Here is a 25,184-nt window from a genome sequence, read left to right as displayed (position 1 = left end):
AGCTGTCTCACCAGAGGCAGTCTGCTAAAAGACTTTTGAGGGGGTCTTCGGGGAAAGCGTTGGCTTCTGGGAGCTGCTGACACCCCTGGAGCAGGTAGGCCCGCCGCAGCGCCTTGGTGCTGGAGAAGCTGCTTGTATAGCAGGAGCAGACACGGGGGGGCGCTATGTGTCTGACGGAGCCCAGTGCTGCAGAGGCTGCAGAGGCTGAGCCCTGGAGCAACCATCTCCACTGCAGGAGTTGGGGCCTGGGGGACCCACGTGTGCGTCAGGAGCTGGGTGAAGCCGTGCATACCGCGGAAGCAGGGTCTAGAGAAGCCATCCACTTTTCGGGAGGCGGCTGAGAGCTCTCTGGACCTGGGAAGGCACCCCGCCCCCCACCTCCAGCCATGTCTCTCCAGCTTCCTCTACTGACAACACTTAGTATTGTGCCAGCTGGCAAAGAAAGAATATTTAAAGGGACCAAGCTAAATTTTTGTAGGGCAGGCGATGAGGGATACATTTGGAGCCGAGAGGCAGTAAACTCATAACTGGCATGTGGAGGTAATCAGGGCCCTGATCGCGGTGGTAGGAATGGTGGCTGTGGGGTCTGTCAGGTACAGGTACTGTTCTTGGTGCTTTATGTATCTTAACTCCGTTTTTATCCACAACCCAATGAGGTAGACACTGTCATTACGAGGTACCTGAGACACAGAGAGGCTAAGTCACTTGCCCACAGTCACATGCTAGTAAGGAGTGGAGCCAGGGTTCAAACAAGAGCAGTCTGACTCCAGATCTTCCAGCCAGACTCTCAAATCACTACTCGTCCTTAACAGACAGATAATTACATCAGGAAAGACAAGTACTTGAAAGGGCTTTGCAGGCAGCCCTTCTGTGATTAAACCAGCTTCCTCTATTTTCTTTTTGTTTAATTTTTTTTAATGTTTATTTATTTTTGAGAGAGAGAGAGAGTGAGTGGGGGAGGTGAGGAGAGAGAGGGAGACATAGAACTCAAAGCAGGCTCCAGGCTCTGAGCTGTCAGCACAGAGCCCAGTGCAGGGCTCGAACTCATGGACTCATGGACCGTGAGATCATGACCTGAGCCGAAGTCGGCCGCCCAACCGACTGAGCCACCCAGGTGCCTCTTCCTCTATTGTCCATATTTGTAAATTCAGAAATTTTAATTACTTTGAAAACAAAGTACAAATGTACCAGTAAACATTAATTAGAGTAGGGGAAGGGGAAAAAAAATGGTGTGATGAGAATCCTAGAAAATAATATTTTGAGTATAGTTTGATAGACTTGGGGCTCCTTCAGCTAAACAAAAACCGAGGAGGGGGAAGTTCAAAACTCATTGCTATGGGTATGAGAGGATGCCATTTGGAAGATGTTGATAAAACGTTCCTCACAGCTGGTGGGTGGGAAGGGGGAACAAAAAACACGGACCCAGTGGATGGGCTTGTAGGCAACCAGGCACCAGACACTGCGCTTGGTAGTACGGTCTTCCTTCAAGGAGCCTCTGCCTCGTGGCTGAGACGTGGCTTCTTTATGCTAAGTAGCAACCAGTTCTGCCCACCGAGGAGGTCGAGGGACAGTGCCAAGGAAAGGAAGCATTGAGGGCAGATGAAGAGCTGGCCAGGATGGCTGGAGAAAGGAGGACCTTGTAGGTTCAGGGCCAGCACTAGCAAAGGCCAGTGCCTGAGGGATCTGCTCCAATAGGAAACGCTGAGGAAAAAAGGATAACACGAGACCAAAATTAATGGGTTCTGGGGTCAGATTATCTAATCCTTGGCCTCCTCTATACTTTCTAGTTTTGCGACCTTGGGCAAATTATTTAACCTAAGTCTCAGTATTCCTGTCTATAAAAGGAAATGAGATCGTACCCTTGTTACAGGGCTATGAGGCAGATTAAATGAGATACATAAAGCATGTTCTCACCAATAAGGGCACAGGCTCAATAAATGTTTGCTGCCATCATCATCATTATTATTTATAATAATATAACATTTTATTCATATAATACTATAATACATAATAATAATATTTACTATTTATGTATTATTGGAAGATGCTGAAGAATAGAGTCTTGGGAAGAATAATCAGGATTAGACATAAAATGTGTCATGATATGTATGCGCATATGTATGTGCATATGTGTGTGCTTGTGTGTGTATGTGTATGTAGAATTTTGACATTGTTTTCAGTCAAAACCTTTGTTTTTGTAACAGGCAGTGTAAGGAAATGTTCAATATTGCACATAGTAATGAATGCCTATTTTGTCCATTACCATTTACAACAACTACTGTTGTTTTTGCAATCACAAGAGAAACGTTCCTAGATTTGCACAATAATGGATGAGGTCTACCACAAAAAAAATCTATCAGGTAAGGACAGTTTTGTGGGTCTCAGGCTGTGCATCTGATATTAGTCCCATAATCTCCTAAGTGTTTTTGTTTGTTTTCAGTATACATTAGGAAATTGTATTTCCAGGTGGAGAAAGAGATTAAATATATTTCTCATAAAGTGAGTGAAAATCTGCTGCCATCAGAGCATAGGTTTTGTCATCGGGATGGGATTCAATCTGAGCTCCACCAGTTAGCTAGCTAGGTAAGTGAGCACACGTCAGAATCTCTCGAGCTGTGTCCTGATCTTTAAAGTTGAGATCACCATAATAATCATATTCCCCTTAAAGTGAAATCGTACACTAGAAAGAAATAGTACATGAAAAGTGCCTGGAACCCTGCCAGGCACAGAAAAGGTGATTCACATCACTTACCTCACCCAGCATCTTCTAATTCAGCCCTCGATGTTGCCCGCATTCCCCCTTTGGGGATCTTGAGTTGCCAGGGGCCAACTTTAATGAAACTATCGTGTTTATGTGGACCTTGAGGCAGACGGTAATTGGAAATTCAATGAATAGGTAAGGCAATATAGGGGAGCTAGTTTTCAGGGTCTGATATAAAGACAGAGAAATTGCACACTCCCCTCTCTACCTACATCCCTCAAGGTCCCTTTGGTTCTTTAAACATTTTATTTTTATTTTTAATGGTAGTTGATATATAATATAATGCTGAATTCGTTCCAGGTGTAGAACACAGCGATTCAACAGTTATGTACGTTACAAAATGCTCACCACAGGAAGTGTATTACCGTACCATTGACTATATTCCCTGTGCTACTTTTCATCCCCACGACTTACTTCTTTTATCAGTGGAAGTTTGTACCGCTCAATCCCCTTCACCGATTTCACCCATCCCCTCATCCCTCTCCTCTCTGGCAACCACCTGTTTGTTCTCTGTATTTATGAGTCTGTTTCTCTCCTTGTTGTTGCTGTTCTTTGTTTGTTTCTTTTATTCTTTCTTGACAAATGTACTTCACGCTGCAATAGCGTTTCCACCAGGGGCTGAAGGAATTGATGGCATTGTTTCCTTTAGAATGAGCCATAACATCCCTTTGTTCACAGCGATTGTAAATCCAGCATCCTCCAGATTAGATAATGTACGTTCAATATCAGTAGGAAAGAAACAGAGAAGTAAATATTTGCTACAAAATGTCTTTCTGATGTCTTGAAAATTAGTTAATTTCCTGTATCTGACAAGTCAGTTCCCCCGCTACATATCCGCCTCACATTTAGAGGCTAAGAGAAAACAATCCCCCACAGCAAGGAGCCTGTCACTTGGGGATCCAGGGGAGATAATGTGGCCATAGTGCAGTGGCATTGAATATGGATAAGGATGTGACAGGCCATGCTTAAAGTTTGGTGTCACATTCAAATGACTGGGTGAGAGGTGAAAAGGAAACAAAAAATGAATTCCCCCTCTTGGCATCTCACGCAGATTCACTTAGTGGTTGGTCTCTGCTCAGCGGTCTGTCTCCTTTTCTCCCCATTAATAATCATAATCAAATATCCATTATTGGTTTTCGGCAACAGTGTAATAATTGCTTTCCCTCCCTTATTTTCTGGGGTAGTCGGTCTGCTGGTGAGAAAGGGCAGTTGTGTAATCGTTCCTTCCACGTAAACGCCAAGCAGTCCGTTGTGCCCCGCAGATATTGATGTCAGCCGGTTCGCTCTCTGGTGGAGCGAAAGAAGCAAATAATTTTATTGTGCTATTTTTAGACTTCAATTTGGACTTCAGCCTTTATGATACTTTGTGTACCAGGGATAGAGCTGTGGATGCACAATTCAGCGGCAAGACACTCCTCTTTCTACCAGCCCTGATAGACTTCCTTTCTCGGACCAGACCTCAGCACCGCTCAGCCACGTCGTCCCCCTCGGTGGCTGCAAGCGCAGCCAGGCCCCGAGGGCTGCGATGTGCTCCGTATCCACAGCGTTTGCCAGTGGAACCAGCAGCCACCAAGACTTCAATTTGCCCATGAAGGTTTCATCTGATCTTGCATATGCAGAAAATATTCAGGGCCACACAGACTCTCTGTAAACACAGTGAGTTCGCCTGCCCACCCTTGGTTTGCCAGCCAGTTTCTCAGAGGTGGTAGGTGAAAGCCAGAATGAGGGAAAACTCTTTGCTGGATTTCCTTCTGAACAAACAAGAAGGGCTCAGACAACTGGGGACGCCAGGTTATGTTTTCTTGCAGCGTTGATGTCGGGCAGCCTCGTAGCTCTTCTGTATTGTAATGAGCTCGTCCACAACTCCAAAGGGATCTTAAAAAGTGCCAGGAATACCTGCCTGAGCTTGTCTTGCGCCTTGCATATCTTGTCACGTGTGCTAAAATTCAGATCATTTTGTGGCACGCTGAATTCTGTGGGTGCACACGACTTGCTGATGCAACTGGTCCTGGCGACTGAGGGTGCGGGCTGCGGACCAGCAGCACTGACATCACCCGGCCGTGGTTAGAGCACAGCGCCTCATGTCCCGCCCTGGCTTAGGAGCCAGAACCTGCATTGTCACAAGGTGTTTTCTTTTCTTTTTCTGAAATCACACACCTTTTTTAGAATCGCACAATATCCGTAGAACCGATTCTCCTAAAAGTGCACCCAAATATAAGATCTGGCATCTAATTTCAACAATGTAAGTGCACCCAAATATAAGATCTTGCATCTAATTTCTTCACTCAGCAGACTCTGAGGGCATGCCCGGTGGAGACCCCGAATGCCGTGGCCCCCCGCTCTGCCGACCTTGTTGCTATTTGGCCGTGATATGGAGTCAGCCTTCACTTTGATGCCTGGATCTTGTACATCTAAGGAGCAGCAGCCTCAGGGACAGTCACCTGTTGGCCTCTCCGGTCCCTAGCTTCCCTGGGCTCTCATTTTTCAGTCCTTGCTTTCGTGTTCCTGCTTGGTTACTTTGCTCTTTCACTTTCTCCTCCCTCAACTTAGGGACGGGGACTGAGTGTTTTAGGATGACTGTGTGGTGAGACCTGCCAGTGGAATGCTGTCACTACCAAAGTTCTGCCCCACTAACGTCAGGCTCTGGAGAGTTCCCGAAGGGACCAGGTTCTCCCGCTCTTTCTGCCCACGGCAAATCCAGCTCGTTCTGGAAGCTCATCCCCAGTTCTACCATGTGCTTTGATTTCCCCCGATGGTGGCCGAAGGAAACGCAAGACAGACTGAAGCAAACCCTGGGAGTCAATCTGTTCACCCACTGATTCCTTTGTCAAGGCTGTGCCCAGACCTTGAACAGTCTTGCCTTGGGAGGGAGTGAATACATGTGGATGGTTACAATATATGATACGTGTCAAAATAGAGGTGTGGACGCAAGGCCGTGGTTAATCCCAAGGGAGGAGTAACTAGCTTAGTCCAAGAGGAGTGAGGGAGAACTCCAAGGAGATGAGTTGGGGTTCATGGGATGAGGAGGACAGTGCCTGAGACCAGGGCTGTGGGATTGATGACGGTCAGAAGAGAGTTGGGAAGAGCAAGTTGAGGAAGTCACATGATCGGAAGTGAGAAAGCAGGTGGCCATAACAGTTCGCTCATAGCTGCTGCGCCCTGTGGGACAGACCCAGCCTGTTACCCTCTCCATCCCACAGTCCTGCCTTGATGGATGAGGAAGCATGCACAGCGGGGTTAAGGAACTTGCCTAAAGATGTGGTTGCATGTGGTAAAGCTGGGCTTCGAGCCTGCCCAGGGGCTCCTGCACTGGTCCCCCTGCAGAGAGCACCCCTTTACCTGGAGGAGAGGGCCTACAGCCCCCCCCCACTCCCCTGCCCCGGGACTCAGGACGGGCTGGCTTCCCCCCTCCCTGGGTGTCTCATTCTTTCCACCCGTTCTCACTGCATCAGTGAGCAGCAGCCATTCCCAGTCACCACGTGAGCTATGGGGGAGAGAGAAATGAGTATTTCTCTGGGTTGCCTAGTGGTTCTGTTGTGTGGGAATCTGATCACACCGCACACGAGGCATTCCCCTTCTATCTCAGAGGAGCCCACCATTCCACTGCAAGGGGAGAGAGCCCCGGTTACCTCGACAGATGACACCGGAGAGCAAACTCACAGGCAGCCTGACAGCATCTCCTTCCCGGCCAAGGCCCACTGCATCCCGTGCAGGAAACCTGGGGTGGGGGCGGGGTGGGAATTGGGGGCAAGACCGCTTGGGAGGAAGGCAGACGTGGTCACTGGGCACCGCTCCTTACCGTTGTCACATTCCTCTTCCTGCCCTGCCACCTGTGTGCCCGAGCTGTCAGCTGGAGTTCTAGTTTCTCCCTCCTGCCCTTTGCTTCTCGCACCTGTGGCCTGTGTGCCACTTGTGCAGAAGCCACCCTTAAGCTCCCTGAGCCAGAGGTGGATGTTGGTCGGTCCCGTCTTTGGTTTTGGGCGCGAGCTCAGCCTGCAGACACACACCCCATGAAGCTGAAGATCACTGGCGTGGATCCTTTTTCAAAGTCGCAAACTAGGCTCTGCCCCTCGTAGGCAGGCTCGTCACGGTCTCCTGAGCCACGACTATTGTCTGTTTAGAGGAACGTTGCCACCTTCTCACCCGTCAATAGGGAATACCAGACGCCAGGGAAAGCCCATCTAAGATGCTCCACATAACTGGATTCCACGGTGGCGTCGGCCTGGCTCCAGACCCTGCCGCCCGCACTGTGCTGTCCCATCGCCCCCACGTAGGAGCATCGCGTGTGCCTAAGCAGCTTTTACTGTTCTGCCTAGGACCCCAAATAATCTGGGGACATTTCTGTATCTGCTTTTCCCCACAGCCAGATACACGTGTCTGCCCAGCTGTGTGGAATCCTCCTGCCCCGATTAACACTTTGGGCCGCACATTTGTCAGATAAAATTCTTGGGGCGTGAGCTCTTCCCCGGGTCCGTCCTCCATCCGCTCTGCTGACGTTTATTACCGAGATCTCTCTGGAAAGTGGCGTGTTCTGGGAGGTTGGCAGGATCATATATTTCACCTACGGTGCCGGCTCTGGTCTGACCAGTCCCTTTTCATTCCGAGTTGAGCTACTGGAATGGACCCAGGAGATAAGCTGAGGGGTGATTTACAAGCCGCGGGCTTTCTTGTCTTGCTCCTGTTTCCCTTTAAAATTCCTTGGCTGCCCTCCCTGTGGGCATGTGCTTCCATTTATCCTGTAGCTCTCGGGACTGAATGCAGCCTTGTATTTCTGAGGAGCTCTGATTAGGAAGCCACTTCCCCGACTTCCAGCTTGCACTGATCAAAACGTGGTCCCCCCAAACCATGACGCGGATTCTGCAAAGCGGGGGTGGGGGTGGGGGGACGTTTAGCATCGAGGTTAAGGACTGTGCAAAATTTGACAAAACGACAAAAGGGAAAGAAGTGGATACTTTTTAAAAATTTAAAATTTATTTCTTGTTATAAAAGTAAAGGATGCTTTGTGGTTTCTTTGAAAGGAGAAAAAAAAAAAGAAATACAACTGAAAAGGGTAAAATATAGAGTCAAAACCCCTCATCCCTCCCCCAATCACGAGGAAACAAGTACACCGCTCTGGAAATATCTCACTCCCACATAGGCCTTTGTGGATATATATGCTTGCCCGTTTGCTCTTTTAAAAAATTCAAATGAGAGGCACCTGGCTGGCTCAGTCGGTTAAGTGTCTGACTGTGGCTCAGGTATGATCTCATGGTTCGTGAGTTCAAGCCCCGTGTCGGGCTCTGTGCTGACAGCTCGGAGCCTGGAACCTGCTTCGGATTCTGAGTCTCCCTCTCTGCCCCTCCTCCCCCACTCGCACTTTGTCTCTCTCGCTCTCAAAAATAAACATGTAAAAAAAAAAAAACTGAAAAGAACGCAAGAATTCGAACGCGATCACAACAGAGTAGTATTTGTTCCGTGCCTTATCTCTTTCCGCTTAATTTCCCTTGGAAATATTTCCATTTTAAAAGATGCAGTCCAGCCTTCTGTTGCGAATGGTTGCATGGTATGTAACAATCTGATTGTTGTTACAATCTGATTGTGTGCTTGCTTCCAGTTTTCTCCATTTGGTTTCCAGTTATTTCTCCTGATGCGTTTACTGTTATCTTTCTTTTGTTTGTCCGGATACATTTGTAAGGTAAATGCTTAGAGGCGAATCGGCTATCTCGAAGTCCAGGTGCCCTTCTAATTTTGTCAGATATTGCCAAATTATATTCCTTACAAAAGGGTGCTGATTTGTCCGCCTCGCCCTGAAAGAGTGAACGATACCACTTTGAGACTTTCATTTCCCAGACGGCACGTCTCTGCCTTGAACGTGGCCAGTCATCTGTTCATATATTTATTGGCTGCTTGCATTTCTCTTCTGCTTCTTCTTCCTGTTTTCTCTTGGGATGTTTGCTTTTTCTTGTACTGGTTTTCAAAGCTCTTTGAAGGTTAAAGAATTTGACTCTTGTTTTGTTTTTTAAAGTTTATTTATTTATTTAGACAGAGATAGCCTGCATGAGCTAGGGAGATGCAGAGAGAGAGAGGGAGAGCGAGAATCCCAAGCAGGCTCTGTGCTGTTAGTGCAGAGCCCAACGTGGGGTTCAAACTCACGAACTGTGAGGCTGTGACCTGAGCTGAAATCAAGAGTCAGACGCTTTAACAGACTGAGCCACCCAGGTGCCCCACGAATTTGACTCTTGGTCTATGTGCCACAGGTTAGAAATATTTTTTCCTAATAGGCCATTTGTATTTTAACTTTCACCTATGGCATTTTTGCCATGTAGAAGCTGAAATATATGATTCCAGATTTAGCACATTATTTTTTCTTTTTCCTTTCTGACTTCCAGGTTTTGTTTCTTGCTTAGAAAGTCTTTCTCCACTTCAAAATTATAGTCAAATAATCTAAACTTTCCATTTAGTCATTGCACACAGTAGAAGCCAATACTGCTCTGGCAAAGTTGAGTGGCAGATTGAGACCCTACCCTGAGACTTTAATTTTTAATGTGGTCAATCCACTGGGATCTCTTATCAGGAAAGCTTTTCTTCTATTAACCTTTATTAGGATGGATTTTTTTTAAACTTAATTATTTTCTTTGCTTCAAATTGGAGGAGTCCTTTAAATGCAACTTTCCTGAAAGTTCATTCAGGCAATTAAGTACTTACTGAGTTCCTGTTATGGTTAATACCTTGCTAGGCTATATGCTTCATAGGATTAAAAAAAATAAGTCTGAAATAGTCTCAAACCTCATCAAGTATATACAGTAGAAAAAGTATCTGCACACACAACCCAGACATCAAGGCACAGTGTAGTAACAGTCTGAAGGGTACTGTAAGATGCCATGCGGGTTCAGAGAAAGGAGATATTACATGTGGTGTGGGGATCGGGGCAGAGTTCTTTATTAAAGTGACATTTGAGATGGGTCTTGATGAATTGGTTGGCTTTTAATGGGTGAAGATTTTGAAGAGAGGCATGAGAAATAGTCGTCTGTAATTTGAAACTTGGGCATTTGTCCTGGGAAGAGCAAGTGGACCACTTTGCTGCCATCTGTGAATGCACAGAGGGACAACAGGAGAGGAGTCCAGGGCAACCTGAGGCCATCTTGGGAAAGAGCTCGAAGGACTTTACTTTCCATTTATAGCAGGCAACAGGAGCCACTAATGTTTGTGGAGCAGTGGAGGAGAGGACAGATTGAAAGAATGAAATATTGGAAGGCAGAAAAGCTCATCATTAATTGTAGCTTTGCTGCGGGTGAAGAAATGAAATGCTTAATTCGGGGTAGCAGTCATAAAGGGGAAAGATGGATCCAAACAATATTCTCAACATACAGTGTATGGTTGGATTTGGGAGTTGAAGGAAAGAAGCACATCACAAGTGACCATGATTGCTGGCCTTTATTCAGTTGACTCTTCTAACATGTAAGTGCCCAGTATGTGTTACACTCTGTGAGCCACGAGGAGCAGAGGATTCGCTGTGACAGACAAGATTCCCACTCTCAAGGGATAGAATTCCAATGAGGCGAGAACACCAAATGAGCCAGGATGAGGCAAGAAGAGAGACTGCGGATAGAAACAGAGAAACTAAGAGGAGAAGTGGTTTGATGGGGCTCCTGATGACTTTGACTTCAGGTCTTGAAACTGAGTGTTTAGTGCTTGTTCCAGATAATTATCTACCTGATTATTTCTGGGGGTATTCTCTTTCCTTCTTCACCTGGTGTGTACCACGGAGTGATGCAGGGGGGTAAAAAGTAACTCGTTACTTAGAGTTTTAAATAGACGGCAAAGGTGGAAGGACTTCTGGGATCCGTGGCTGTCTGGCTCATCCACCATAGGAAAAGGAGGCTGATCATGCTGGTGATCAGAACATCTCTTTGATTTCTGAAGATGCCTTAATTTTCTCACCTGGTGAAACAGAGGTCTGCCCCAGCACGTGTTTACTTTGTTCACTGTTTTGTGGGGCATAGCCCGGCTAGGGCTCGGGTAGGCAGTTCTCCCTTGGGATTGTGACATGAGGTGGAGATTCTGGTTCCATCAGCTCAGCTGGGCTGGACAGGCAAGATGGCTCACTCACGTGGCTGGCAGCTGACAGTGGGCATCAGCCGAGATTGCACCTGATGCCATTGACCTAGTGACTCTACGTAGTCTCTCCCGCGTGACGATTTCAGAATGGATAGACTTCTGCCATGGCGTTGGGCTGCCCTCAGAGCAAGGGTCCCAAAACATCTGGTGAAGGCTGCAGGGCATTTTCTGACCTAGCCTTAGAAGCTGTGTGGCATTACTCCCCCTATGACCCGTTGATTACGAGAAAGTAAGGCCAGACCAGATTCTAAAGGAGAGGACGTAGACTCTACCTCTCGACTATAGCAGTGTCAGAGAATTTGAATTATGTTTTAGAACTCACACAATGTAGCAGCAATATCTACTTCTTAAGGTTGTTTTGAAGATTAAGAATTCTCAGGACAACTCCTGACCAATAACTGTTAACAACAGCGATGATGGCAGTAGTGATAGTGATGGGGATGATGATGATGGTGATGAGTAAACTGCATCACCCTTCTGCAAAATACCTTTTCTTATTGCTGGCCGGTTGACTCTTGGGTGGAGTTAATCATTGGTCTCAACCAGTCTCTATTTTTAACATTGTAATCATAAACTAATATGGACCTCAATGGTCACATCTTGGCCATCATGTACCGTGTACGTTTTCAAGTGATTTTCATTTTGTTAGTGCCTCCTACAATTCAAGATTTGAGAACTTATGTACTTTTTACTGTTATATATTGTATGTATCATTTGTAGCTTCCTTTTTATAATCTATCCTGTGAGATAGACATAAAAGATGTTATTATGTTACAAATGTTGAAGTTCAAATTGAGATAAAGTGTTTCCCAAAGGTCACCAAACCTTTGTAGCGGAGGCTAAACTCCAGCCAAAGTCATTTGACTTTGGTTGAATCAGCTTCGTGTTTGGTCACACTTAATAGGAACGCCAGGTCTAAGTGGCTTCAACAAGAGTAGGATGGGCAGCTGGGTTGATTGATTCAGCAACTCAGACTTGTCATCAAAAACCAGATTTTTTCCGTTTCTCTGCTTAGCTATTTCCTTTTCATAATGCATAGGCTTTGTCTATAGGCTGATTCCATTAGGGTCATTAGACAGATAAGGGTGGTTCTTTGCTCATTGCTACTGGGAGAGAGAGTAAAAACTACTGCCCGCCTGCCAACATCCCAGCATGGACCACAAGACATGGTCCAGCTCTCCGTGTGGCCAACCTCTGAACTATAAAGGCTTGTCTGGTAGAATATTATAGGTTGATTGCTCTCAACTAATCACAGTCTACCTGAAGAACTAGGGAGGAGTCACCATCCAAGATGTCCTAAAGGCAGGGGGGAGGGGAGTTGCTTACCTGAATACTACCTAAGTTCTGTTAAGAGAGACCAAAAGAGGAGGACATGTTGGCTCAGCAAACAACTGTGTCTACAACAGTTTCCTAGACAAACACTCTTTCGTATACTACATGTCCTTCTGTCATGTTTTCAGATGGCATTTTGCGAAGGAGGCTAAAACGTTTAAAGGTCTTTGTTCAGTGAAGAATTGTGTTAATTTTTCTTTTTCGGAAAATAGAAGACAAAGGAATACGATGTAAATATTCCTGGTAACAACAGTTTTGTTTAAAATTGGAGGTTAAGTCATTGTTTCCCAGGGAATGAAAAGGTTTCAGAAGTATGGGGACTGTCGTTGTTTACACAATTTGCAGTGAAAGGATAGTACCATTGGCCATTCATGTATCGGTTTGATATTTTATTCCATTTTGGTTCTGTAAGAAAACCTGGTTATCTTTATAAAGTGTCCAAAGAATTTGGTAAAACGCTAATGCCTTTGAAGTAAAAACATGAATAAGTCAAGAAAGAAAGTCTGGTACCAAGAACTGAAACTCTTGATGTCTGTGTTAGAGTTCAGTATTTCCATTCTGAAAAGGGGTGGACGCTTACCTGCAAACGTCTTGCTCCTTCCCTTACCATCGTTCCCCGTAAATAACACACACAGGTCTCCGTTCCATAAGGATTCAAGCCACGATCAGATGATCTGTGAGGCCTCATTTTACTTCCAACCGGCAGGAGTAAGAGAAATAATGAATTTCAATTCTCTATTCAAGAACTTTCCCCCCAATACTGAAATTGTATCTTTAAATTGCCTCATTACTGGTTGTAAAACATCACCAAAGACCTCGCATAGCTCAAGGAGCTGTGAGTCGTTCATTTAAGGGATTATTATTAATGACTTAATTACTCTCCTGTGCAGGAATAGCAAAACATCTCAATACTTTGAAATCAACCATTACTCTCTTTAGCACAAATGAATTCAGTAAAAGGGTATTTTAAAAATCTAAAGCTTGATGAAATTATTACATGGGCTATAATAAAGCACTGCAATTTTATATCTACAAGATTTACTTAGCATTCAGCATGAGTCTCTAAAATTGGCTTTGTAGACTTTGAGACTTTGATGTGTGTCTTCCGGGAGATATTTCAGGACAAACCCACTTTCACTCAAAACTACACAAAATGTATTTTTCAAATAGCAAAGTGACATGAACTTACAGTATTCAGATTGCTGTAATGTAGAAAGTTGCTGATGGAAGCAGCAAACATTTTTCCTTAGTTATGAGAGCTGGGCTGCTGGATCTTTCCCTTGAATCCAGCCCTGCCCTCACCATTAGAAGCCAGACAGGCTGATGGATCTGTCAAGTTAATAATAGAAATAGCTGAGGATCCCTCAGGCAGATGGAGGTGATTTGGTCCCCATAGAGGGAAGGAACAGATAAAGTGGAGGAGAGGTTTTTAGGCATGCCCTTTCCTTTCTCTCACATTGCCTGGGAAGGCCCGTGCCTACCCCATTGCTTCTGGAAGCAGACAAGCACCTGCCAAGTGGTGAGGCAGGGAGAAAGAACTAGAACAGTAGCCTCGGAGAAGCACTGCTATGGGAGGGCATCAAACAGAGAGCTTGGATCTTGAACATTCCCCGAGCCCTCCCTGTTTCCCGAGGGGTGGGTAATTACAATCGAGGGACCCCACGTGTTCCTGCAAGTGCAGGAGCACAGATTGTTACACCAGAGACACTTCTCCCTGAGATGGTGCCCCACCCACGACATACCCCTATTAGGATGGGCACCAATTAGGGCTTTGACATTATCTCCTCTACAAGGACGCATTACCAACCAACGCAGTTAATATGCCTAAGGAAATCTGAACACATATGGAAAAGAAATGAGCCTTATTAGGAGGGTAAGTGCTTTAAAAGTACAAGTGGAAGGACTTATACCTGACAAAGCATAATTAGACACTACAGCATGATCAATAAACATACTAAGTCTTTCCCAAAGAGAAGGGAGGATATTGGAGACATGAAGTAAAAGAAGAAGTCATAAAGAAACCCAAATGGAAATTTGGGGAACACAAAACATAAAAGTTTAAAAGAAAAAATCTCAGTATGTGGGATGAACAGCCTAATGAATTCAGCTGAAGAACCAATTAGTGAGCCAGAAGCTATCAGAAGGTATTTGGAGGGCATTAGGAACAGAAAGGAAGAAGGAAAATAGAAAAGATAAATTAAGCAATACACAATAGAGTTATTTGATCAGCGGTCATCTAAAAAGAATCCCAGAAGGAAAGAAAACAATGGAGGGGAGGGAGGAAATATTTGAGAGACCAGTGACTGAAAGTTCCCCAGAAGAAGGAAAAGATACAAGATTTTAGGCAGATGAGCTTGATCGAGTACAGAACAGGACAGAAAAGGGTGAGGGGTGGAACATCAATGGGTTGTAGTTAAAATTTGTGTATAACAGAGAAGGAGAAGACTCTAAGAGAAGATCATCAGACATTCCCAATAGCAACACAGTCTGCAAGAAGGCTGTGGAATAATATTTTCAGAGTGTTGAATCCAAAATATTAAGCTATATTATTATTTAGTGTTTAAGTATAAAATAAAGATGTTCTCAGACCTGGAAGTCCTTAAAATGTTTGCCACACCTGGTATTCTTTGACACATTCTTGGATGACGTATATTAACAAGATGAAAAATAAGTCCAGTATGAGGTATGTGAAAGAGGGCATGAAAAATACTTAGTAAATTTTACTGTTGACGAAATAGAAAACTTATGAGAAAACAGAAATGTGTCTTAGTAAAAACCTAGAACTAAGAGAGCCTCAATATATATACAAATATGTCATCTTGGAGGTGGGATGGTGGCAGCATGGAAGGGAATTGATGGTAGGCGAAGGTGTGGCCCAGGTGTGCTCATTCTACCCCATCTAATGGGATTCCCTCAGACAACATAGGTGAGAAAGCATCAGCAGCACAGGGGGTAACCTGCTAATGATAAGCACACGGGGCCGGGGGGTGCTCTCCTTTCCTGCTGGCCTGAGACTCCCCTTCCCTCCTAGAGACATTCAGTGGCCTGGCCTGGGGAATCTCCTTTGTGCCTTAGGCAGTTCAGCTGGGACCAGTGGAAGCCCTAATGGGAGCAGATATTTTAAGCAGATAAAACCAAACCCAAACAGCTCTCCCTAAGAAGATCACAAATTCACTGCAAAGTCTCTTAAAATTAAAACGTAATTGGAACCATCGCCCATAAAAGCAGAACAGCACCTGTGTGATAAACCTACCACGATTATTGCCTTCTAAAATAAAACATTTAAATAGGACTCAGAATCTCATAACGTAATGGCCAAATTTTTCAGGATGCCATCGAGAATCCTTCGTAATAATAAAAACAGAGGAAATCACAGCTTGAATGTGAATAAAACAATTACTTGATGTCAACATGGAGATGAATCAGATGTTGGGATCACATGACAAGGATTTTAAAGCAGCCATCAAAAATGTTTCCATAAGGAGCTGCAAATTCTAAAGAAGAAAATGTTGGCAAAGAGGGAGCAGTTATATAAAAGGAATTGGGTGGAAATTATAGAACTGAAAATACAAAAACAGAAATAAAAATCTCACTGGAAAGATTCAGTAGTTGAGTGGAGATGACAGAGGACAGAATCAGTGAACTTGAGAATTAACCCAATGTGAACAAAAGAGAATAGACAGAAAAAATAATGACCAGAGCCTAAGAGACCTGGGGGACAAATAACAAAAAGCCCAACGCCTATCATAGGGTCAAAGAAGGAGAAGAGTAGGCTAAAAAATTATTTGAAGAAATAATGGCTAAATACTTCCAAAATTTGGTGAAAGACACAAATCTACAGATTCAAGAGCTAAGAAAATTTCCCCTCCCATAGAATAAATCCAAAAATATCCATACCAAAACACATCAGAGTTAAATCTCTGAAAGCTTATAAGACTAAGAAATAACCTTAAAGCAGCCGGACAGAAATTGTATATTACCTGTAGGAGAACATCAATTTGAATAATGGTGGATTTCTCACCCGAAACCATAAAAGCCAGAAAGAAGTGGCATATTTTTCAAAGGATGAAAGAAAACAACCCCCAATTCTATATGCACAGGCCAAAAAAAAAAAAAAAAAATGAACTTCAACCTAAATCTCATACTTTATATAAAAATTAACTTAGAATGGATCATGGACTTAAATGTAAAATATAAAGGTATAAAACTTTTACGAAAATATAGGAGTAAGTGTTGGGCTAAATTTCTAAGACTTGACACTAAAAGCATGATTCATTAAAAGGAAACACTGATAAACTGGACTTCTTTCAAATCCCATGTGAAGAGGATGAAAAAGCAAGCTACAGACGGAGGAAATATTTGCAAACCACATATCTGACAAAAGACTAGTGTCTAGGATAAAGGAAGAACATATTCTTAAAATTGAATGGTAAAAAAAAATCAATACAGGTAGGAAATAGGCAAAAGACATGAACAGACACCTCATTGAAGAGGGTGTATGGATGGCAGATAAGTACTTGAAAAGATACTCAACATCCCTATACATGAGAAAGATGCCACTTAAAACCACAGTGAGCTACCACTATATAACTATCAGGAAAAAACCAGCAATAGCCCCAAATATTACTGAGGGTACCAAGAAACTAGATCACTTACACATTGCAGGTAGAATTGTAAACTGGTGTGGTCCCTCTGGGAAATCATTTGGCAGCTCTTTAAATCTAAATACGTAACTACCATACAACCCAGCAATTGGACTCTCGGATGTTTCAGAGAAATAAAAATGAATTTCATGCAAAAACCCATATGTAAATATTCACAGAATCTTTATTCATAATATCTCCAAGCCGGGAGCATCATAGATGTCCTTCAGCAGGTGAAAAGGTAAACAAACTGTGGTATAAGCATAGCATGGAACACGACTCAGCAATAAAAAGCAAGGACATAAGCCGAATGGAAAATCCAGTCCCCAAGGCTGCATACATTATGATTCCATTTATGTAGCATTTTTGTAGTGAGAAAAATTTCAGGAATGGAGCACAGATAGTGGTTTGCAGAGTCTGTAGGTGGGGGGCAGCGTGGAACAGGTGAGGATGGTTATAAAATGTGACCAGGGATCCTTGTGGCTGTGGAATTGTTCTATATCTTGGATGTGGTGGTGGGTACATGAACTTGCACAAGTGATGAAACTGTATAGAACTATAGACACACTCACTGCCCACCACACACACACACACACACACACACACACACACACACACACGTGAGAGGAAGTCTGAACAAGAGCAGTGGATTGTACCAATGTCTGCTCCCTGGTTGTGATAATTGCACTACAATTTTGCAAGGTGTTACCATTTGCAGGAAACTTGGTGAAGAGTCCCTGGGAATCCGTCTGTATTCTTTCTCACCATTGTATGTGAATTAAATAGAAAGAAAAAAGAAGGTAGGAAAAAAGAAATAAAGACATAAAACTTGTTAAAAAGTAATAATCTTGGCTTCATAAATAAGAAAAATAGCAACAATTACACTATAATTACAGTACTTGTGAATGCGTGGTTTAAAAGTGCTGATCCCAAAGATAAAATCCCAGAATGGATTTTTAGAAAATTCAACAAAATGTTTTGTGCTGGATTCATTTTCAAAAAAAAAAAAAAAAAAAAAAAAAAAAAAAACATAAAAGTTGAAAATAAAGGATGGTATGTATCTAATACAGGAAAAATTGAACTAAAAGTATGTTTGAGTAACAATTATAATATCAGGCAAAATCGATTCTAAGGCCAAAATATTATACTAACACATACTAACACTAACAAAGTATCATACGAACAAATATCATACCAACACAGAAGATCATCATAAACTGAAAAGAAGCAGTAGAAAATTTAATGATTGGAAAATATGTCCAACATCATAATCCAAAAATACATAAACCAAGGCTCCTGGGTGGCTCAGTCCGCTAAGCGTCTGACTTCTGCTCACAGTTTGTGAGTTCGAGGCCTACATCGGGCTCTGTGCTGACAGCTCAGGGCCTGGAGCCTGCTTTGGATTCCGTGTCTCCCTCTCTCTCTCTGCCCCACCCCTACTTGCTGTTTGTCTCTGAAAAACGAATAAACATTTAAAAAAATTAAAAACAAACAAGGAGCACCTGGGTGGCTCAGTCCGTTAAGCATCCAACTTCGGCTTAGGTCACGATCTCACTGTCTGTGAGTTCGAGCCCTGCGTCCGGCTCTGGATCCTACTTCAGATTCTATATCTCCCTCTCTCTCTCTGCCCCTCCTCTGCTCATGCTCTGTCTCTCTGTCTCTCTCTCTCTCTCAAAAATAAACATTTAAAAAAAGTTAAATAGGGGCGCCTGGGTGGCGCAGTCGGTTAAGCGTCCGACTTCAGCCAGGTCACGATCTCGCGGTCTGTGAGTTCGAGCCCCGCGTCAGGCTCTGGGCTGATGGCTCAGAGCCTGGAGCCTGTTTCCGATTCTGTGTCTGCCTCTCTCTCTGCCCCTCCCCCGTTCATGCTCTGTCTCTCTCTGTCCCAAAAATAAATAAAAACGTTGAAAAAAAAATTAAAAAAAAAAAAAAAAGTTAAATAAAAAAAATGAAACAAACAACGCCCCCCCCCCCCCCAAATACATAAATCAGTCAATAGAACTATGGGAAGAAATAAATGAATCAAGAATTATAGGAAAAATTTAATTGTAGGAAATGTAAAACACTCATCTTAGAAACTGGTAGATGAAGCAGGTAAAAAAGAGCAAATGAATAAAAAATTTTAATAATGTAATATGCCTCAGCTTTAGATGCAATAAACAGAGCACTGATTTCTTTTGGCTACATGAGGGACAGTTACTAAGAACTATCAAGTACTAGGTGGTAGAGGGAGCCTCAATTAATTTTATAAAGTTTATTCTTGACCATTATGCAATACAATTAGATATTAACCTAACAAAAAGGGATCTGAAAAAAACTCTTCTATCTAGAAATTGAAAAGCGTACTATTATTAAATGGTCATTGAGTTAAAAGGTAATCATGAGGAAAGACAACGAAAGCACTAAATATAAAGTTTGTGGTCAAATAATGTTGTCAATTCTGGAATTAGATCTGATGCAGTTACAGGAAAATATTAAAAATCTGTAAGTTTGACAGTAGACATAAAGATGTCTGTGAAATTATTTCCCATATTGCTCTGTATATTTAAAATATTCAATAATTTTCAAACTTAAACACGTATTAGACATGGTTAAATTATAACTCAGACAAAAATTTAGAGCTTTAAATATAATTCTCAGAAAATTAAAATGGCAAGAGAGGAAAATAAAAAATAAAAGGAAACCAACAAGTTAAGCTTTAACAAAGGAAGCTAATAAAAAGATAATAAATCCAAAGAAATGAGAAAAAGGAAATAGAAAGATAAGATCAGAAATCAAGGAAATAGAGAACAAAAATCAATAACAAAGATTAACAAAGCAAGGGTGTTTCTTTGAAAAGATTAATAAGATAGCAAACCTCTGATAAGACTAAAGAAGATAAATCAGAAGAGTAAATAAATAATGAAAAGGAGAATTGTCTTTATACAGGAACACACGTTGTTCTAAAAATAACTTTTGGAATTAGGAGCAAACATTATAATACATACGAAATCCATTAGAAAATGGATTGATTTCTATAAAGGAGATAACGGGTCAAATTGGACCCAAGAAGAAATAAAAAATTTAAGCAAGGCTATAAACATAAAGGTATTGAAGTGGCAATAAAATATCTCCTTCAATAAAAACCGTAGAAAAGGCATGGGGAACCTGAGAAAGGAATAAATAGGAAATGGATATGAAAGGAAAATTCACAGGAGAAAACCTGAGCGGCTATGAACCAATCTTAGTGGCGAGATGAGACCTTAAGATGCCACTTTGCACCTGTCAGCCTGGCTCCGATTAGGAAGCTAGAGGGTGAGTCTAGCATGCCGAACGGAGGACCATCGCTTCTCACGTGAGACTCTATTCTGGCTCTTGCTCTTTGCTCCTTGTGCCTCTCATTGTCATCATCCCCTTCCTCCCCTAAGTAGCCGCTGTCCTCATTTCTAACACCATGGATTAGTTTGGCATAGTTTCAAGTACAAAATAAATGCAATCATAGTGCCTCCTCTCTTATCTTTTTGTTTTCTCCCAGCCTTGTGTTAATGAGATCACGATACTGTTGCCGACTGTGGTAAATTATTCACCTTCTTTGCAGTGTGATATTCCAACAAATGGAAACCACACCATTTGTCCATTCTTCCGTCGACGATGTTTGTTTTCTCTCCCAGGTTTTGGCTGTTACAATCAATGTTGTATGGTCAATGTACACGTTGATCTTCATTGTTCATGGATTCTGTGAATTTGCCTGCTCACTAAAATTTATTTGTAACCCTGAACTCAATACCTGCAGCGCTTTCACTGTCATTCATAGACATGCACAGAGTGGTGAAAAATTCGAGTCACCTGACGTGCATGTTCCCAGCTGAGGTCAAACAAGGCAATGCTCTGTCTTCTTACAGTTCTCATATTACAAACCAGTGTCATTCTCAGGGTCTACTTAGTGTCATGTTTTTTTTAATTTTTGCACTTTTTCATGGTGATTTCACTATTTAAAATGGTGCCTGGGACAACTGGGTGGCTCAGTTGGTTGAGCCTCTGACTGTTGATTTTGGCTCAGGTCACGATCCCAGGGTCGTGGGATTGAGCTGTGCATCAGGCTATGTGCTGAGCACGGAGCCTGCTTGAGATTCTCTGTCTCTCCCTCAGCCCCTCTCCTCTGCTTGCATTCTCTCTCTCTCTCTCTCTCTTTAAAATAGAAAATAAAACAAAATGAAATGAAATGAAATGATGCCCAATCTGAATGCTGAGGTGCTGTCTAGTTCTCCTAAGGGCAAGAAGGCCGTAATGTGCTGTATGGAGAAAATAATGTATGTCCAGGCGTGAGTTATAGTGCTGTTGTCCATGAGTTCAGTGTTAGTCACTTTCTAAATAAGGTGTCTTCAAACAGAAACACATATAACAAAGTGTTATATATTGATTGGTCGATGAAAATGCTGTGATCAGAGGCTGGCAGGAGCTTCACCCTGCATTTCCCTGGGGAGCACCTGTTCAGTACTGGCTAGGTCAGCAGTCGTGGTGACTTTATGGAACATAATCACCATGAATATGAGAATTGACAATACATGCATTTCATTGAGTACATACTTAAGAGTTGCATTGCTAGGTCTTAATGATTGACATGATTTCAACATCAGTACATCCATCAAAGAGATTTTAAAGACACTGCATTCATGTTCACTCCCATCATCAGTATGTGAGAATACTAATAGCTCCGTACCTTTTCTGACACTTGGTATTGTCAGACTTTCAAATTTTAGCCACGTTGTTGATGTGTAGTCCATCATGTTGTGGTGTAACATGCATTTTCCTGATGATTAATAGTGTTGAGCATGCTTTCATCAGTTACTTACTGGCCATTTAGAAGTCCTCTTTTGTGAAGTACCTGTTTCGGTCTTTGCCTTTTTTAAAAAGTGGGTTGTCGGGGCACCTGGCTCAGTCAGTCAAGCGTCCAACTTCAGCTCAGGTCATGATCTCACGGTCTGTGGGTTTGAGCCCTGCATCGGGCTCTGTGCTGATGGCTCAGAGCCTGGAGTCTGCTTTGGATTCTGTGTCTCCCTCTCTCTCTCCACCCCTCCCCTGCTTGTGCTCCCTCTCTCTCTCTCTCTCTGAAAAATAAACATTAAAAATAAATAAATAATTAAAAATAATAAATAAAAAGTGGGTTGTCTGTCTCTTTCTTATTGACTTGTAGGAGTCCTGCTATGTTTTCAAATCGGTCCTTTGTTGGTTACATGTGTTACAAATAATTTCTCCTACTCCGTGGCTTATAATTTCATTCTTTCAGTGGTGTTTTTTTGTTGAGTATATAAGTTCATGATATAAATGAAATCAAACTCATCATTTTTTTCTTTATGGCTTGTCCTTTTAATATCTCATTTAAGAGATCTTTGCTTACTATGAAGTCATAAAGATGTTATCCTACATTATCTTCTAGGAGTTTTGATGTTTTAGCTTTCACATTTTGATGTACAATCTACTTGTTTGTATGATGTGAGCCAGTAATCATGATTTGATTTTTTTCCTACAGTAATATTCAATCAACATAAGTATAATACATTGAAAAACTGTCCTTTTCCCACTAAAGAGTAATGCTTTCATAATGTGTCATTCCTACCCTTTTACTTGTCATCTGTTTGTATCCTTATTTTTAAAGCATATCTTTTGTAAGCAACATATAGATTTTGATTTTTTTATTCTAGTCTAAAATCTTTGCCTTTTAAATACAATCCTTATTATTTATATTTAATGTAATTCAAATATATTTGATTTTTCTATGGTAAAAATGTTTCCACTTTTATCACTTTCCCCATCTGTAGCATGTTCATTCCTGTCTCCTTTACTGCTTTCATTATAGCAAAACAACAATAAAGTAGGTTTAATTTTTAAAATGTTCTCTCATATTAGCCTGTCAGTTATGTACTCTTTTAACCTGTTTTACAATTACCATAGAAGGTTGCATATGATTCTTTGACTTTTTAAAGTCTGATATAAATGAGCACTCTTTCGCTTTCTGGACAACACAAGGACCCTCCTTCCCTTTGTGCTGGTTGTCATGTATTTTAATTCGACATGTATTCTAGATCACAAAAAAACTATTGCTGTTTTTTACATCCACATTTACTTAGACTTACCTACATATTTATTCTTCCCATTGTTTTTCATTTCTTTATTCATGTCCTTGTTTTCAACCGGGATCCTTTCCTTTTTTCTGTATGTGTTGCCAAAGAATTATTTCAGTTCTTATGTACCTGAAATATCCTCATTTTACTTTTGTTTTTGAAGGAAATTGAAAATGATTGTATAATTTATAGATTGACAGTTATTTTCTTACAGCATTTTAAAGATACTGTTTTATCATCTCTTGGCTTCTACCATTTCTGTCCCCCGTATTATTATTACTTTGAAGTTAATGCCTTTTTTTTAAATCTGGCTGCTTTTAAGAATTTTATTCTGGCTTTGGTGCCTAGCAGTTTCACTGCGATGAACCCAGGAGCATTTTTTTTTTTCCTTTGATTTTTCCTGTTTTAAGATTGTAGTGTTTCCTGAATGTGTAATTTGATATCCCTAGTCAATATTTTAACATTCTTAGCTAATATTTTAATAATGTTGCTTCTGTCTCATTCTTTTGCCATCAGAATTCATCATTTATAAATGTAGGCTTTAAAATAATGATGATTAATATGCCTAAGAAGCTGGAGGGCATGATAGATCATTTAAACAGAGCACCGAAATGTAGAAAAGAAAGTGAAATAAAAAATGTAGAACTGAAAAGTAATTGAAATTGAGAGCACAATAGATACATTGCATAGCAGATTAGTAGACATAGTAGAAGGAGGGGTTGTTAAAGGGAAGACAGATGTCTAGAAAATATCCAGCCTGAAGCTGAATGGAGAGGTGAAACATGTTTGTTTTCCTATAAAATCCCAGATTTTTGCTTTTTCATGAAAAATCAAAGTTTTTGTGAACATCGAGCCTATATATTCCTTCAGTTGGAATTGAAACTTTAGTTGGCCTGGGCTGATAGAGCGCTGTCTGTAGTTGGATATACTCTTCCCATTAGCCGGAGTCCACTCTTCCTTATTTCTTTTTGCCACTGAAGCTGCATAGCTGTTGCCATGGTTTATACTACCTATGCACTGTTTCATTCATTTACGTTGGCTGAGTGGGTGTTGGTAGGGGAGTGTGCGGGAGGGGAGGGACAGTCTAGGCATATGAAATAGCACATGAAAATGCACTTAGCTGGGTGAGTCGGACAAGCCTGGGGACTCAAAGGAAGCCAGCAGGGCTAGAGCACAGACATGAGCAGAGGCCGTGTTGTATTACACCAGATCCAAAACAAGTAGCTGCGAAGGACCAAGAGTTATTTCACTGTTAACTCGACGGTACACATATTTGGCCCCTCTCTACCTTCTGGTGGAAACAGTCCATCGCTATATAAAATTCAGTTGTTAACAGTAAGAAGACTAGCTAACTTTTAGCCAGGTAGACAGGCTATTGAGTTGGTAGGATGAAATGTCACTGAATACATTTTCATGCCTTCGTTTCCCCTGGGTCTTAGCTGCAAGTGTCCACTGCTTGGAAAAGTGTGGGAAGCTGACTTGGAAGCTTGTCGGTTGCTCATCCAGAGCCTACAGCTCCAGGAGGCCAGGAGCGCCCTGTCCACAGAAGAGGAGAGGCTTATAGAAGACTCAGGGGGAGCTACCGGTCCAGCCACTCCTGCCATCCCCTCCAGGCTCCACTCTGAAGACGAGAGGAGGATCCCTTGGCAGGCCTTCGAAGAGTGGCAGGTTCACCTGACCGCATCTCTGCACTGTGCTGGCAGCGAACAGAAGGAGGTCTGTCCATCCCCATAGCCCCAGCAGGGGGCCTACCCTGAGGGGTACTCTGGATCCCCCCTCCAAATGGGAACAGTAAATATTGGGAGGGCGACCCATTGAACCATGCAAACTTTTGAAGGTATTAATAACCCTGGAATATGATTACAAAATAACGTAGAATCTTTGCGGAAGTTTAAAATATAGAAGAACAAAAAAAAAATCACTTTTGACATATTTAGTTCTATGTTCTAATTTAATGGCTAGAGTTAGAATATAAACCTGGTATATAATTACCATATATAGCATATGGCATATATGTCACATATAACATATAATTATTGCATATACTATTACATATGTCACCTGTGATTTTAATTATATATTTAGAATCTATATATCATTATTTATTAGAATCACATTTTCAAATATACGTACATATCCCTTTGTTTTGGCCCAAACAAGGTGGTAATGGGCCTTTATGCTCTTTGTAATATGCTCTTTTCATTGCTTTAAATTTTTTTCCCAGTTTATTTATTTATTTTGAAAGAGAGA

The 25,184-nt window shown here is 42.1% G+C and overlaps 1 protein-coding gene across 1 annotated transcript in view; it reads left to right on the top strand.

Moving 5' to 3' along the window:
• Positions 1–25,184, top strand: part of DISC1 (DISC1 scaffold protein) — a 351,679-nt gene that overhangs the window by 303,903 nt on the left and 22,592 nt on the right. Inside the window, exon 12 of the mRNA XM_086679680.1 lies at positions 24,374–24,650. Coding sequence (XP_086535806.1) covers positions 24,374–24,650 — 277 coding nt within the window. The remainder of the gene's footprint in view (positions 1–24,373; positions 24,651–25,184) is intronic.

The sequence above is a fragment of the Puma concolor genome, chromosome D2 (genome assembly GCF_028749965.1).
Source record: "Puma concolor isolate L17-30 chromosome D2, mPumCon1.1.hap2, whole genome shotgun sequence".
Classification (NCBI taxonomy): Eukaryota; Metazoa; Chordata; class Mammalia; order Carnivora; family Felidae; genus Puma; species Puma concolor.
This window is presented reverse-complemented; position numbering and strand designations above follow the sequence as displayed.